The sequence below is a fragment of the Protopterus annectens genome, chromosome 1.part1 (genome assembly GCF_019279795.1).
Source record: "Protopterus annectens isolate FY-2018-M chromosome 1.part1, PAN1.0, whole genome shotgun sequence".
In the NCBI taxonomy this organism is placed as follows: domain Eukaryota; kingdom Metazoa; phylum Chordata; order Ceratodontiformes; family Protopteridae; genus Protopterus; species Protopterus annectens.
In genome coordinates, this window is record NC_056726.1 from 350,193,552 (window position 1) to 350,208,086 (window position 14,535).

The 14,535-nt window shown below is 41.3% G+C and overlaps 1 protein-coding gene across 1 annotated transcript in view; it reads left to right on the plus strand.

Moving 5' to 3' along the window:
- EMC1 (ER membrane protein complex subunit 1) overlaps positions 1 to 14,535 on the plus strand; it is a 1,424,536-nt gene that overhangs the window by 120,624 nt on the left and 1,289,377 nt on the right. The window contains exon 4 of the mRNA XM_044087063.1: positions 11,142 to 11,207. Within this exon, the coding sequence (XP_043942998.1) occupies positions 11,142 to 11,207 (66 nt within the window). The remainder of the gene's footprint in view (positions 1 to 11,141; positions 11,208 to 14,535) is intronic.

A 14,535-nucleotide genomic window follows, 5' to 3' on the forward strand; every position in this document is an offset into this window, starting at 1 on the left:
TTGGCTTTAAAAACTTTTTAAAAACATACATTGGAAGTTTATTCCAGACAACCAACAAATATATCTGTCTCTCCAGCATGTTTTGTTAATGTCACAGGCTAGGTTAAGATCCCTAGAGCGAATGATTCTTGTGTTATTTGACTTGTGGATGTGCAGCATATCCATCAGGTCAGGGTCAGAGACTGCCCTGTAGGCCGTGATCTGGGATCACTGTAGCTCTAACACACCTTATACATTATTCTGTTTTAATAATCTTGTGTAACTTGAATGCTTGATTTAAACAATAGGTAATGTTTGGCCTGGTCATTTTGTTGCCTTTATACATGATAATGCAAGAGGTCTGGAGGATTTATTTCTTTGCTGCTGATGATGCAAAAAATGTGCTCCATCACAATAATATAGAAAGGATTAGATGACATTTGATAAGACTGGAGGAATGGTTTAACATGTGAAGGTTTAAATTCAGTGCCAGAATACAAAGTAATTTTATCTTGGAATGTAGTATAGAGATGTTTTGATATGGGTATGTAAATGTTTTAAAAGTGGGGTACATAGTACTTTGGAGATTAATTTTGTTTGTGGAGAAGTAGGAATTAACTTTAATTTGGTTAAACTAGGTAGTAGTAAATTCAAAACTAGGAGCAAATTTTTTTCACTTCAGAGGGGGGAGTTGATTGAATAAACTGCCCTTAAAAATCAGGTAGGAACAAAATCTTGTAATTTTTAAAAAGAATGTGGTTTGGTGATATGGTACACCATACGGCTGACTGGAGCAATGTCTATAGTGATCTCATCTGAGGTCCTTAGCCTTCAAAATACATTGTAACATTGGAAGCAAAAAAAAATGGAAGGAGTACACAGCTGGAGAGGAAGTAGTACCAGCAACAAATTAGAAAAGGTGCTTGGGGCAACCATATTAGATGACCTGAAAGTAAGGAAGCAGTACAAGAAAGTAGTGAGAAAGACCTGATATAATTCTGGGGTGAATAACAAGAAGGAATTGCCATCATAAACCAAAAACAAACATTTTATTATTTTTTCTTTATACAGACATTTGTTAGGATTCCACAGACATGTGGATTACTGTCTGCAGTTCTAAGGACACTAGTAGGGTGAAGGTATTTCAGGTTAAAGGAAATGTAATGATATATGGTCTGTGAAAAAATGTATATGGACCAGAAGCGCTTAAAGACAGTAATATTTATTAGGAAGGGAAAAGATGGGCCAGGATAGACATTTTTTGTGTATGTGAGGGAGTCTACAGAGTTAAGTGGATGCCATCTTTAAAAATATTGATGCCTAAAATCAAAGGGGCATAATCTAAGGAAAGAAGGTGGGTAGCTTTAATTGATAGGGTAGTGGTTGAGTGAAACAGTCTTTGTGGAGAAGGTATGGTAAAAAACATTAAAAATTCAAGAATATTTATGACAGATTGTTATTGTTATGAAAGATGGAAAGGAGAAAAGCAAAGCTTTTTTAGTAGACTCAACAGCTGATTATGTAGGCAACCGAATGGACTGTCTAGTGTCTGTTCTGGTACTGGTCTCCTTTGTATCTTTAGTTTCTGTAGATCCCTTGTTTCCATCTCCAGATTTAAGTCTTGACTGACTACCCCCCCAACCTCCAACTTAGGCCGTCGGCCATCCTGTGTAATGGCTGGGGAGGGTGCTAATTCCCTTGTAGTAAAAGGCAGAAGGGAGTTTTGGACATACCAGAGCAGCAGCATCTAGGTTGTTCACAGGGAGTTTGTTGTAAGACTTGATATCCGTTGTGTATGCTTCTGTAAGCACACAGGAGATGTGTGCATTGGGTAAAGCATGTAGTGTCATTCAATTCACATGGGGATTGTAGTCCTTCGGTAGCCCTGACGCGATGTCCTTCAAGGATGCATCTGCAGTCCTTACATATTGGTTGTCCTGCCTCAGGCAGCCCCTCGGTCGGTCGTATTCCAAAGTCTGGATCCGGCGTCGGCTGATGTCGCCCCTTCCCCGACGTCAGAGCGCCTGGGGTATAGAAGTGTCAGCTGACGCCATCTTCCTCAGTCTTTCTTGCCGCGTGGTGCCCGAAGCAGAAGCAGTTCGCAAGTGCCGGTCGGCCAGCTCCTGTAACTTCAGCTACCGAAGACTTCAAAAAGCTAAGTACCCTGTTGGGGACTCTTTCTTGCCTCAGCCGATGTCAGATCAAACGCTTAAAGTTAATAATTGCTTGACTTGTGGGAAACAAATACCTCATAAGGATTTCCATTTCTACTGCCTCCCCTGCCTAGGCCCAGACCACGACGTCTCGGCCTGTACTGCGTGTGCCTCCTTTAATCGAATTTAACTCTTAGGCCGGACGGAGTTTGCAGAGGAATTTTTGGGGCTAGTTTCTCTTATAAAATGCCGCCGGAGACTCGACTTCATTTATCCAAGAAACGGAAGGACAAGGACCGACACACGCGGACCGTGGTTTCGGCTGAAACCGCTCCTAGGCCTGCCGCGAGTGTCTCGGTCTCTGCTGAAACAGAGTCCTTGGTACTTCCGTCCATAGAAACCGCTCAACCGACAGACTCGGTCCCGGAGGCCTTTTCTGAGTCGGTTATAGAATTACCCTCGGAAACCGGTGTTCAGGAACCTACCGACACCATTCCCCCTAGACAAAACTACTCCAGCACGTGGGGCAGCCAGGTCCCCTGCATCCATGTCCTTAAAAGTTTTCACTAGGGCTAAAGCTGTTAAGCAACAAAAATCTCTGCCTCCCAAGTCTATTTCTCAGGGATCCACTACAGGTTCTCAGATACTAAGTCTGGCTGAGGACCTGATTTCCTTAATTAGGGGCTCTCCGCCTCATCCGGACAGGGGCTGTCAACCCCCACTAGACAAAAGGCCCAGGGTTGAGTCTGCTGAACCTCAGTCCTCTGATGGCTCTGCTCTATCAGACTACCAGGAGGAGGCCTTCACGGCCTACGAGGATTCTGATGCAGAGGAATCTATTCCCTCTGCCTCCCCTCCTGAAGAGCTGTCCTTTGGGGAGACCCTTCACTCCATGAGAGAGCATTTCCAATGGCAGGGCCAGGAATTCTCCGATTCCAGGAAGAGATTAAGGACTTTTCTTCATTTACCTCAGCGTAGACCTTTGGCTATTCCTCCTGTTTTAAGTGTCATTGATGATGTGTATTCTGAGTCTAGCACTACCCCTGACACCCTTCCTCCGGCTCCTGTTAAACTCGATAGGTACTACAGGGTCCCGGACTCGCATCATTTCCTTTACAAGGCCCACTCTGCTGACCCAGAAACTATTTCCCAGGGTCCTAAAGGGGTTGCAGCTGCCACTACTAAAAATCCACTCCCCTCTGCAAGGGAGTCCAGGGCTTTAGGGAGATGGGGTAAAAAAGTGTACACTTCTTCCACTCTGTCTGAGGGCTTTAAATTGTCAATTTCATATGATACAGTACCAAGAGTATTTGTTAGATGAATTGCAGAAAAAACTGTCTTCGCCTGAACCCCTAGATCGTAAGTCACTTCAGGATCTGGTACATAATTCACAACAGGTTAGCAACCATTTCTTGCATTGTGGTTATGATGCATTGGAAGCTTCATGTAGGTCAGCAATGACAGGTGCAGTCATGCGTAGACATGCCTGGCTGAAGGAACAATCTCTGCCAGATCATGTTAAGGCTAAGCTTCTGGATGCTCCACTGGAAAAGCAAAAGTTATTTGGCTCCACTGCTCAAGAGGTCTTAAAGAAATTTGAGGAAAAGGCTAAATCTGTACAAACAGTCAAAGATTTCCTCCAGGTACAACCACCAAGATTCGGCAGAAATTGGCCTTCTAAGAATTGGTCCTTTCCAGAAGAGAGATTTCAAAGAGGCAAGAACAGGCGTGCCAGAGGTAGAGGGCAAACTAGAGGCTCCTACAGAGGATGTCAATGGCAGCCTCCTAACCAGAGAGGTAGTGCAGGTCCAACAACTGCTGCACAAGGACAGACTCAATGACTTCACCTTGACCCCGCCGACCAGGGCTCAATTAGAAGCACCTTTGGGTGGAAAGTTGTCTGTATTCTCAAAAAATTGGCACAGTATTCCAAGGGACAAATGGACACTGCAAATAATAGACAAAGGATACAGGTTCCATTTCCATACATTACCAGAAAGAAAGGGAATGCCAAACCTGCCACCAAATCAGAGGGCAGAGGCTTTAAAACAAATTGCCAACCTATTGCAAATGAAAACTATAGAAAAGGTTCCTCTCGCAGAACAAGGCCAAGGATTTTATTCCAGACTATTCCTTGTCCCAAGAAAAGAAAAACAATGGAGGCCTATTCTCGATTTGTCCGCACTGAATACTTATCTCATTGTGCCAAAATTCAAAATGCTGACCCTACAGCAACTCCTTCCCATGCTGGGCAAGGGTCTTGGCTGGTAACTCTAGACCTCAAGGAGGCATACCTGCATGTCCCTATCAGACAAAGTTGCAGAAGACACCTCAGATTTCTTGCAGGTTCAGAGCATTATCAATTCTCAGCATTGCTCTTTGGCTTATCTACTGCGCCCAGAGTATTCACGAAATGCCTGGCATCAGTAATTGCACACTGCAGACTTCAGGGGATTCAAATATACCCATATCTGGACGACTGCCTTATACAAGCGGACCGCCAACAAACTTTGGAAAAACATTTGAATTATGCCATCCGCCTACTATAGGCCTTGGGATACACAGTCAACATTCACAAGTCAAGACTTGTGCCATCCCAAAGAATAACTTTTCTGGGTGCGGAACTAGATACAACCACCCAAATGGCTTTTCTCACAGAAGAAAAACAAAGACAACTACCGGATTACTTCAAAAATCTAACAAAACAAACTCGGATGACTGCAAGGAAAATCCTGCAGGCCCTGGGTTACATGGCATCGTGCATTCTTCTGATTCCACAAGCAAGGCTGCATATGAGAAAACTACAATGGTACCTAAGGAGTTTATGGTCTCAGCACAATCACAGCCTAGAAGCTTTGATACCACTCATTCCATGCCTTCAAAAGGAATTCCTGTGGTGGGCCCAAGCAAGCCAGTCAAACAGGGGACTGCCTTTCAGCAGACCAGTAACCAGCCAAACCATTACCTCGGACACTTCAGACCATGGATGGGGAGCACATATGGAGGACAGATGCATCCAAGGTCTATGGTCTCAGAAAGAATTGCGCATGCACATAAACCAAAAGGAAATGCTGGCAGTGATTCATGCAATCGAGGCCTTCAAGCTCTTTCTACATCAAGGCCACCTGCTAATAAGGACAGACAATACCACAGTTATGTGGTACATAAACAAGCAAGGGGGTACCCATTCCTACCCTCTTTGCAGACTAGCAATGAATCTTTGGGAACTTTCCCTAAAACTCAATATAGAGCTGCAATCCCAGTTTGTGCCAGGAAAAGACAATATACTGGCGGACAGCCTAAGCAGAAAAACCATGGACCCACACGAATGGATGCTGCACCCAGACATCTTCCTTCAGATAACACAATCATGGGGGAGGCCGGACATAGATTTTTTTGTCTCCCACCACAATCATCAGCTGAAGAAATTCTGTACAAGGACATACCACCCACAAGCATGGAAAGTGGATGCCCTCTCTTTCAGTTGGAATACTCTAACAGTGTATGCATTTCCACCACTCCCACTAATGACCAAGGTCTTACTGAAAATCAAGACAGAGCAGCCAAAAGTGATTCTAATAGCCCCGGACTGGCCAAGGCATCACGGGTACCCACTGTTACGGACCCTGTCACACACGAAACCATGGCCTCTACCACTATGGACACTCCTTCTCACACAGCACAATTACAAAACTCTGCACTCCAGCCTGAAAACCCTGCAGCTGACAGCCTGGAGAATACCTTGACTCCTCACCAGGAAAAGCTATCCAAGAGAGTGAAGGATATCATCATGGAAGCTCGCAGACCTTCCACGAGAAAGACGTATTCAGCAAAATGGAAAAGATTCCACACTTGGAGCACCGCAAAGGGCCTAGATGCCACAGTGATGAGCATGGCACATATCCTGGAATACTTGGCAGACATGCTCCATAATGGCCTTTCTTACTCTTCCATAAAAATTCATGCTTCAGCAATTTCAGCAGAATACAATACTGATCCACCTGTCTTCTCTCATCCTCCCCTAAGGCAGTTTCTAAGAGGAATTAAAAACATCAATCCTCCAAGTAAACCACCAGTGCCTACATGGGACCTTAACTTCATGTTGGAAAAGTTGACTTTACCTCCCTTTGAACCAGCAGCATCTTCAGAGTTACAGTTCCTGTCTTGGAAGACTGCCTTCCTTCTGGCCATAACCTCAGCAAGAAGAGTATCTGAATTGTAGGCACTCATGGCAGTACAACCATTTCTTATTTTTCATCAGGACAGAGTCACCTTGAGAACCAATCCTTCATTCATGCCAAAGGTGGTATCCAGGGTCTCATTGAACCAAGCTATTCACCTGCCTACCTTCTTTCCAAACCCACAAAACAAGGGAGAGAAACTTCTGCATACCCTGGACATTCACAGACAGTTACGCTACTACTTGGACAGAACTAAGACTTTCAGAAAAACTGACCAGCTGTTGGTAGCATATGCTGCAGGCATTCAAGGAAAAGCAATTTTCAAACAATTTCAAAATGGATAGGAAATTGCATTCGATTCTGCTATTCTTATCATGGAAAAGCTGTGCCAGCTAACATCAAACCTCATTCCACCAGAGCTACAGCCACCTCCACAGCCTTCTTAAGAGGGGTGGCTACCAAGGACATTTTAGAAGCTGCTACATGGAGCTCCGTGCATACATTTTCCAAGCATTACAATTTACCCTTATATTTCAGATCCAGAGCAGGCTTTGCTACGGCCGTCCTGCAGGGCATTTTAGCTACACCATCATTTTCTTAGAGCCTACCACCCCCAGCTTGGCTATGGTATTCTACCCATATGTAAGGACTGCAGATGCATCCTTGAAGGACATAGTACAGTTTTGTACCTACCATAAATGTAGATGTCCGATAGGTATGCATCTGCAGTCAGGTTTACCCTCCCTCCTTCCCCTCTGTGGTACTTCTTGGGTACTTATCCCTCTTATAGCTAGCTGGGGTTATCTATTATGGTGTATTTGTTTTATATTACTGTGCATGTTTGCAATATTTTGTATTTATACCAAATTTAGCCTTCCTTAGAGGGCACCTGGCATCTGGGGCAAGAAAAACTGAGGAAGATGGCGTCGGCTGACACTTTTATACCCCAGGCGCTCTGACGTCGGGGAAGGGGCGACATCAGCCAACGCCGGACCCAGACTTTGGAATCCGGCCGGCCGAGGGGCTGCCTGAGGCAGGACAACCCATATGTAAGGACTGCAGATGCATACCTATCGGACATCTACATTTATGGTAGGTACAAAACTGTACTTTATAAGCAGATGCTCCCTATTAGATCTGTGGTCTCCAACAGGGATTCAGTGCTGGGATGTATGCCTCTTAAGACATTCCCCTTCCCTCTCCTCAGTGAATGGTGAGCTGTCTGAGTTTCATAACTCTCTTCCCTCACCTCCCAGCTCATCCACAGCCAGACTTCCTAATTGAGCTTGGATTGTTTTGGTCATAGTCAGTGCTCCATCTCTCCATGCTTTGAAGCCTGCTAGTTCTTGTGTTTTATTTTGGTAACTCATTAAGGCCTAGAATGCTGCTCTGTCCTGATTTCATGTCAGGAGCTCTAGTTGTGTGGGCTGCTACCTTGTCCTGTTCAGTCCTATAGCATTTGAAAAGCAGACCATGCAGTGTCCTTTTTCCACTGTAACTTAAATGCGGTACTAACATTGCAGTATTCAGTGTTGTGATTAAGCACATTAAATGTGAGAAATGACAGACTGAGCAAGAAAGGCAAATGGTGTTTTTTTTCTCACATTTTTTTCCTTGGGATTAATTTTTACCCCCTTTTCCAGGAAGTGTGGTGTCTCATGCACAGTTTGACTCGATCCAACAACCTCTCACTCATTTAGTTTTCTACTTTGCTCTTATGTCTAAGCAATTGTTCTCCAGCTTGCCAGTACTCCGGAATGTAACACCTCATTAACTGACTGTCAGCAGATTTTGATGAGTTAACAAGTTATGTGAACTGATGAACTAAGAACACAGTCAAAGCAGACGGACAGTCTTCAAAGGAAAACCAACTAACTTTATTGTTAATCTCTTTCGTTCAAAAGAACTTAATCAGAACATTGTATTGTAAAAAAAACACTCCCTTAAATACCCTTTAACTCATGTCACATGTATAAAAACAGCCAGTAGTAATGTCTAAAATACAATAATATATAACCAATTAAAATACTTGTATAATTGTATTAAATCACATTTCAGTTCACATGTAATTGTGTAAAACTAACTTATACCGTAAAATTTTAACTTTAATAGCGAACTAATAGAACAGGAATCATTTAAAGCTGGACAATTACAGGTATTTAACAACAACTGCCATTTTAATTCAGCTTTATCAAGATGTTCATCAATGACCCACCCCTGAGCATCTTTTTTGACCTGTTCAATTATTAAAAAATCAAAATTGTGTATCATATTTCTCAATATGTCTGTAAAGAGCAGCAATCATTTTTTTTTTATTTTTAATATCTAAAAGGCGTTCCTATACTCGTCTTTTAAACTGTCTGCTGGTCTTTCCAACATAAAATGCAGAACATGGGTTGCACTGTGCCAAATATACGTTTGCAATATTACAAGAAAAATTTCCTTTAATGTTAGAAACTTTTTGATTTATAATAAATTTGTCACTGATGTTCACACAGTGGCACGATGAACAATTAACCACATTTTTAGTGCCCATGCTCTGCCAGTTGTTTACATCACCATTTTTCCTTTCCAAGCAAGTTTTTAAACATTTTGCTTTTTTATATACTATCATAGATTTTTCACCAAACTTATCAATACCCTGAATGGGTGTGTTTTTACTTAGTTGCCAGTCAAAGCAACATCATTTTTCTGAGATGCATAGGTGGAAATTGAAATACTGGGAGAAAACTTATCTAGCCACGATTACAATATACAAACTTCACACACAGTGATTAGTGGTCAAGACTGAACTGAAGACCACTGAGGCAGAAATCTTAACCACTAAGCTACTGAGCTACCAGTAGATTTAGGTTCATAGGTTTATACTAGGCTATCTGCCTTAAGGCATTTGTAAGCCTAGCCCAAATTTTTGTGGCTTACGCCACCCCTTATATGAAAAAATACTGTGCCCATTAGTTTGTTGTGCCTCTGTCCAGCAGTGACACAGAGATGATTCCCGGGATAAACCTACGATCTCCCATCCACAGGTCAAGATTTCTCTTGAACAGAGCCAGCGAGGTGCTCTGCCTCACATGGACCGGAATTTTATTCCACAGCATAGGGAGTCTCTGAATGATAAATCTATCCCTCCAGCACATCCTATTTATATCCGTGCTAAGGTTTAAGTCGCTTGCTCTAGTGGTTTTGGTGGATTTGGATTTTTTGAGGTGGAGCATGTCCATTAATTCCGCGTTGGACATGGCCTTGTATGTCAGGCACATGTCACCTCTGAGCAGACGGTATGCAACTGAATAGAGCTGGAGTTTCTTCAATCTGGCAGCATATGACAGATTTTGGAGTCCCTTTATCCTTTTGGTGAGGAACTTTTGGGGTCTCTCCAATTGCTGCAGATGTCGGGTGTGATACATCCCGAATGGGGCATTGTACTCTATCATTGGTCTGATAAGTGAAGAGTACAGGGGAACAATGACCTCACTAGATCTGGATGTGAATCCCTTCATGATCAGGTGGGCAATGTAGAAGGTCTTTCTAACCACTTTAGCAACGTGAGTGTCAAAAGAAAGGCCACTGTCAACCTGGGTCCCCAGGTCCCTGATGACCTCTTCTGTGCTTAGTGGATTGCCACCTATATGGTAGCTTGGGGTTACCTTGTTTTTCCCGAAGGGTATGACTATACATTTTTGGCTTAACTTCAGGCCATGGCTCTGGCACCAGCTATCTGTTTCCGTGAGTCCCTTCTGAAGGATATCCATGTCCGATGCACTTTCCACTATGGCGCCCAGTTTGCAGTCGCCTGCAAACTTTGTCAGCCAAAGTCCTCCCATGTTGGCATGTACTTCTGAGAAGTAGATGCCGAACAATAGGGGCCAAGGACCGAGCCCTGTGGGACACCGCTTGTGACCGCTTGGAGTCTGACATAGCGCCAGCAACTCTAACCCTGTGGGTTCTGTCCTTAAGCCAGTTTGCAACCCATCTTGTGACATATGGGTTTACATTTAAGCTGGTAGTTTTTCTACAATACCCGAGTGGGTATTGTGTCAAGGCCTTTGCAAGGTCAAGGTAGGTTGTATGGACTGCCTTTCCTCATCAATGGCCTTGGTGACTGTTTCGAAGAAGTCGACCAAGTTCAAAAGGCATGATCTGCCCTTGACGAAGCCAAACTGGGTCTGGTCCAATGTCTGCAAGTCCCCTATATCTTTGTTTATGAGCTCCATTATGATCCTCTCCATAGCTTTGCAGACTAGACTTGTTAAGCTTATGGGGCGGTAATTACCAGGGTCCGTAGAGGCACCGCCTTTGTGGAGTGGGACCACAGTTGCCGTACGCCACTCCTTGGGCACGTATCCTGTGGTAAGGCTGAGATTAAACAGCTGCCTTATGTGCGGGTTTAATTCCTCATTTAGCTCGTGTAGCACATAGCCGGGGACACCATCCGGTCCCATTTCTTTTAATAAGCGATGACAAGTTAGTTTCACAAGGTACTGATTGTTGACTTCACTACATAAAAAGTGTAATTCCCTTAGTAATCCTTATCTCTGCATGCCTTATTTTTTTATGATTATACAGTGAACAAATGCACAATTTTGAAAATGTAAAAGGAGTTGCAGTTATTTATTTATTACAAATACCTGTGCTCTGAGATGTTCTTGCAAGATTTACTGTGATCACATGGTATACTTTGACCAGCAGTTTAAGATATTTAATCATTTGTTTAACTATTGAATGTGTACTTCAAATGTATACTTATGTAAACCAATGATTTGATAGTAGTTTCTGTATTAGCATCTACATCTGTTTTTTAATAATACTTTTTTTTTATTTGAAGTCTGGCGACATGTGGATAGAACTGGCCCTGAAGGAAGAATTGATGCACTTTTAACCCTCGGTCAAGGTGAGTTCCAACATCTTAGTGTTCTACAGTTTACCTGGAATTAGCAGCCTGTTTTGCTAATGTGACATAATAACAAATGTCAAACCAAGCAACAGTGCGCGGCTCCAATGACAATGAAACGAAAGTGAAAATCCAGTAACTCAAAGTTCACTGTTAGAATAAACCAATACAGCTTTTATTTTTCCAACGAGTAAGCGCTTTCGCCATAGGCTTCATCAGACTCTTAAAACAAACACACATACATAAAAACCATTTTTAAAACTTCTAAAAGCTTACTATTGGTCAGCACAACATGCTTGTCACATGTTGCGTTGAATTAAAAAGACATGGACATAAATATAAAAAACAAGTGTAACAACATGAATTCAATTGTCAGCATACATATCGCTGAATCGTTTACAATCTGTATTCCAAACGTTTAAATAATACAAAAGCACAAGTCAATACAAGCGTACCCTGATCATAGGTTTTTCTACCTACTGCACAATATATTAACGGACTATGACATAGCCCAACATCTAACACGTTATGTATCTAGTCTTTGTACAACTGCATAACAGAGTATGCGATAACCTTAAAACTTCATATACCTAACAATCAGTTGTCAGCATACATATCGCTGAATCGTTTACAACCTGTGTTCCAAATGTTTGATAATACTTTAACACAAGTCAATGCAAATGTAACCTGATCATAGGTTTTCCTACCCTCTGCACAACGCTTTTAGTGGACTATAACATAGTCCAGTGACTTTGTGTAACGTATTCTATGTTGTAAATTCAGGTTACTTAAATTCAATGCAACTATCCCTTATAAAAGCATTAGAAGCCTTCATAACCTAATAAATTGCGTATCTAATTTTTGTACAACTTCTTAACAAACTATGCCGTGACCTTAAAACTTTATATACCTGGTCCGATCTCATCATTTCTAGTTCGTATTCAACGGAACTTTCTGTGGAATCAGGATGTTATATTTAGTGATGCAAGCAGTGCACCTGCATTGCTAGTTTCACTGATACATGCCGTTAATGGAACTGAACCTGACTAAAGTGGAAGGAAAAGCAATGTTTGTTTGTTATGTACATATTTCTAACTAGTGTTGAATGTCTTTTAGGTAAAGATGGTTTTCTCTATGTGATAATCTTTTAATTTTAAAAATACATTCTATTTATTTCTTTAATAAACCCATGATGATGAAAGACAAATTCCCTCCTTGACATATCTGTGTCACAATACATAATTCATATCAATGTAGGATGAAGTGCCAAAGTACATAAAACATGGGGAACATATAAAGGGGGTGAAAGGTTCCGAGTTGACAGAACTAGTAGTCGTCATGAAAAAACGTTGATTAATACAAAAGTAAGTTTTTATGATAAAATGCAGTGCATGGAGCTCTAACCATATTGCATATTACGAGGCTGGTCACTGTCATTGGTCCTATGCTACTACAATAGAATTTCTAAATTATTAGATTAAAAGCTTTAAAACATATACAGATGGTCTTAAAATAATTGCCAGATGTTCATGTCTGACTAGTAATTCTAAGTACTATATGAATTATTAAACAACAAGTGATGGTCAATTCAAATGTATCAAACATAGACAATTAGGCCAAAACCATAAATGACCCTGTATTGTAATGAACAGCTACTTAAAATTGGACATGACATTCCCATATTTGTATTATTGAATGTATTAATTTATAAAAAACTATGAAAAAATCAATATTTGAATTCCCTGGTCTCTGATCTGTGTTACTAGTATAATAGCTTCTAATGTGTACTTTCATGCTCATTATGCCCCTAACAAAACTTATCATGAATCTCATCATCTGCGTAACCTTCTACTCTTCAAAAAAGGTTTTAAATGTACTTTATCATTAAGGCCTGGCGATCTATCTGATCTTAGTCTTATGATCCATCTCGTTTTTTGTTCCAGGGTTCGGTTGATTATGTCTCCACCTCTGAATCCTTCAAAAATGCATTGGATAACCATGAACTTAAAATTGTGATTCAATCCTGCTGATTTTCTATGTCTGGCTAGGGCATTAGTTTCAGTGCCAACTCTCATGTGGTAAATATGTTCCCTAACTCTTTCCTTAAGGGATCTGTTTGTTTTTCCTATATAATATCCATCACATGCTGTGCAGGTTGCCATATATATTATATTCCTGCTCTCACAGTTCGTGTTAGTTCTGAAATTGTAAATTGGTTGTCAGGTAGGGTGTTTGAATTTTGTCTCTTGATTAATATAGTTGCATTGGTTGCAATGACCACATGAAAAAGTATTTTTATCATCTGTAAATCCAGTTCCTAGTTGATTTCTTGGTCTGCATAGGATATTTTTTAAGTTTGGAAGATTCTTATAGGCTACACGTGGTGCCGGGCCTATTATTTCACTAATATCTCTGTCTGATTTCAAAATTCCCCAATGCCTATCCATGGACCTTTTCATCTCCAAATTCATTTTACTGAAAGTGAGATTAGCTCTAATTTCAGTTGTGGAAGGCCTTGAAATATCTAATGTTCCTTCTTGAGCTCCAAAATAGGGTTTAGCAGTGCTTAATCTTAAAGTTTCTACTGTATTTATAGTCTCTGTTATTTCTTTTTCTTTGTACCCCCTTTCTAAAAATCTGTTTTTCATATCCTGTATACCTGTAACGAAATTCTCTTGTTGTGAATTCAAACGAGATACTCTCATGAATTGTCCTTTTAGGACATTTTGGAAGACATGTCCAGGGTGCATGCTTTGTCTGTGTAATATATTATTTCTTTGGCACCCTTTCCTGTGGACAGTTGTATTAATCATACCATTGGCCATCCTAATCACTTCCACATCTAAGAAAGGTAGGCTCCTACCTGAAAAATTCATAGTAAACTTCAAGAAGTTCGTAGTGTTGTCCAAATATGACACAAAAGTGTTTAAGGAGGGTTCATCTCCCAGCCATATCAAAAAGAGGTCGTCCACGAAACGGCAATACATACCAACATTTTCTTTGAAAAGGGGGTTGTTATACAAGTAAACATCCTCCCATCTAGCCATAACTATGTTGGCGTAGCTATTTGCACAAGATGTGCCCATAGCTACGCCATCCTTTTGTAGGTAAATGACTTCTTGAAAAGCAAAGACATTGTTAGTGAGTACTGTCTCCAAAAGCAATGCTATAAGATCCACCTTCCTATCTGAAAAATCTGTGTGTATTTTTAAATATTCAGACGTCAGTCTTATTCCTGTATCATTAGGAATTACAGTGAATAAGCTGACTACATCTAATGTCACAAAAAAGAAGTGCTGATGTTCCTTCAGAGGTCGAGTTTTGGAGT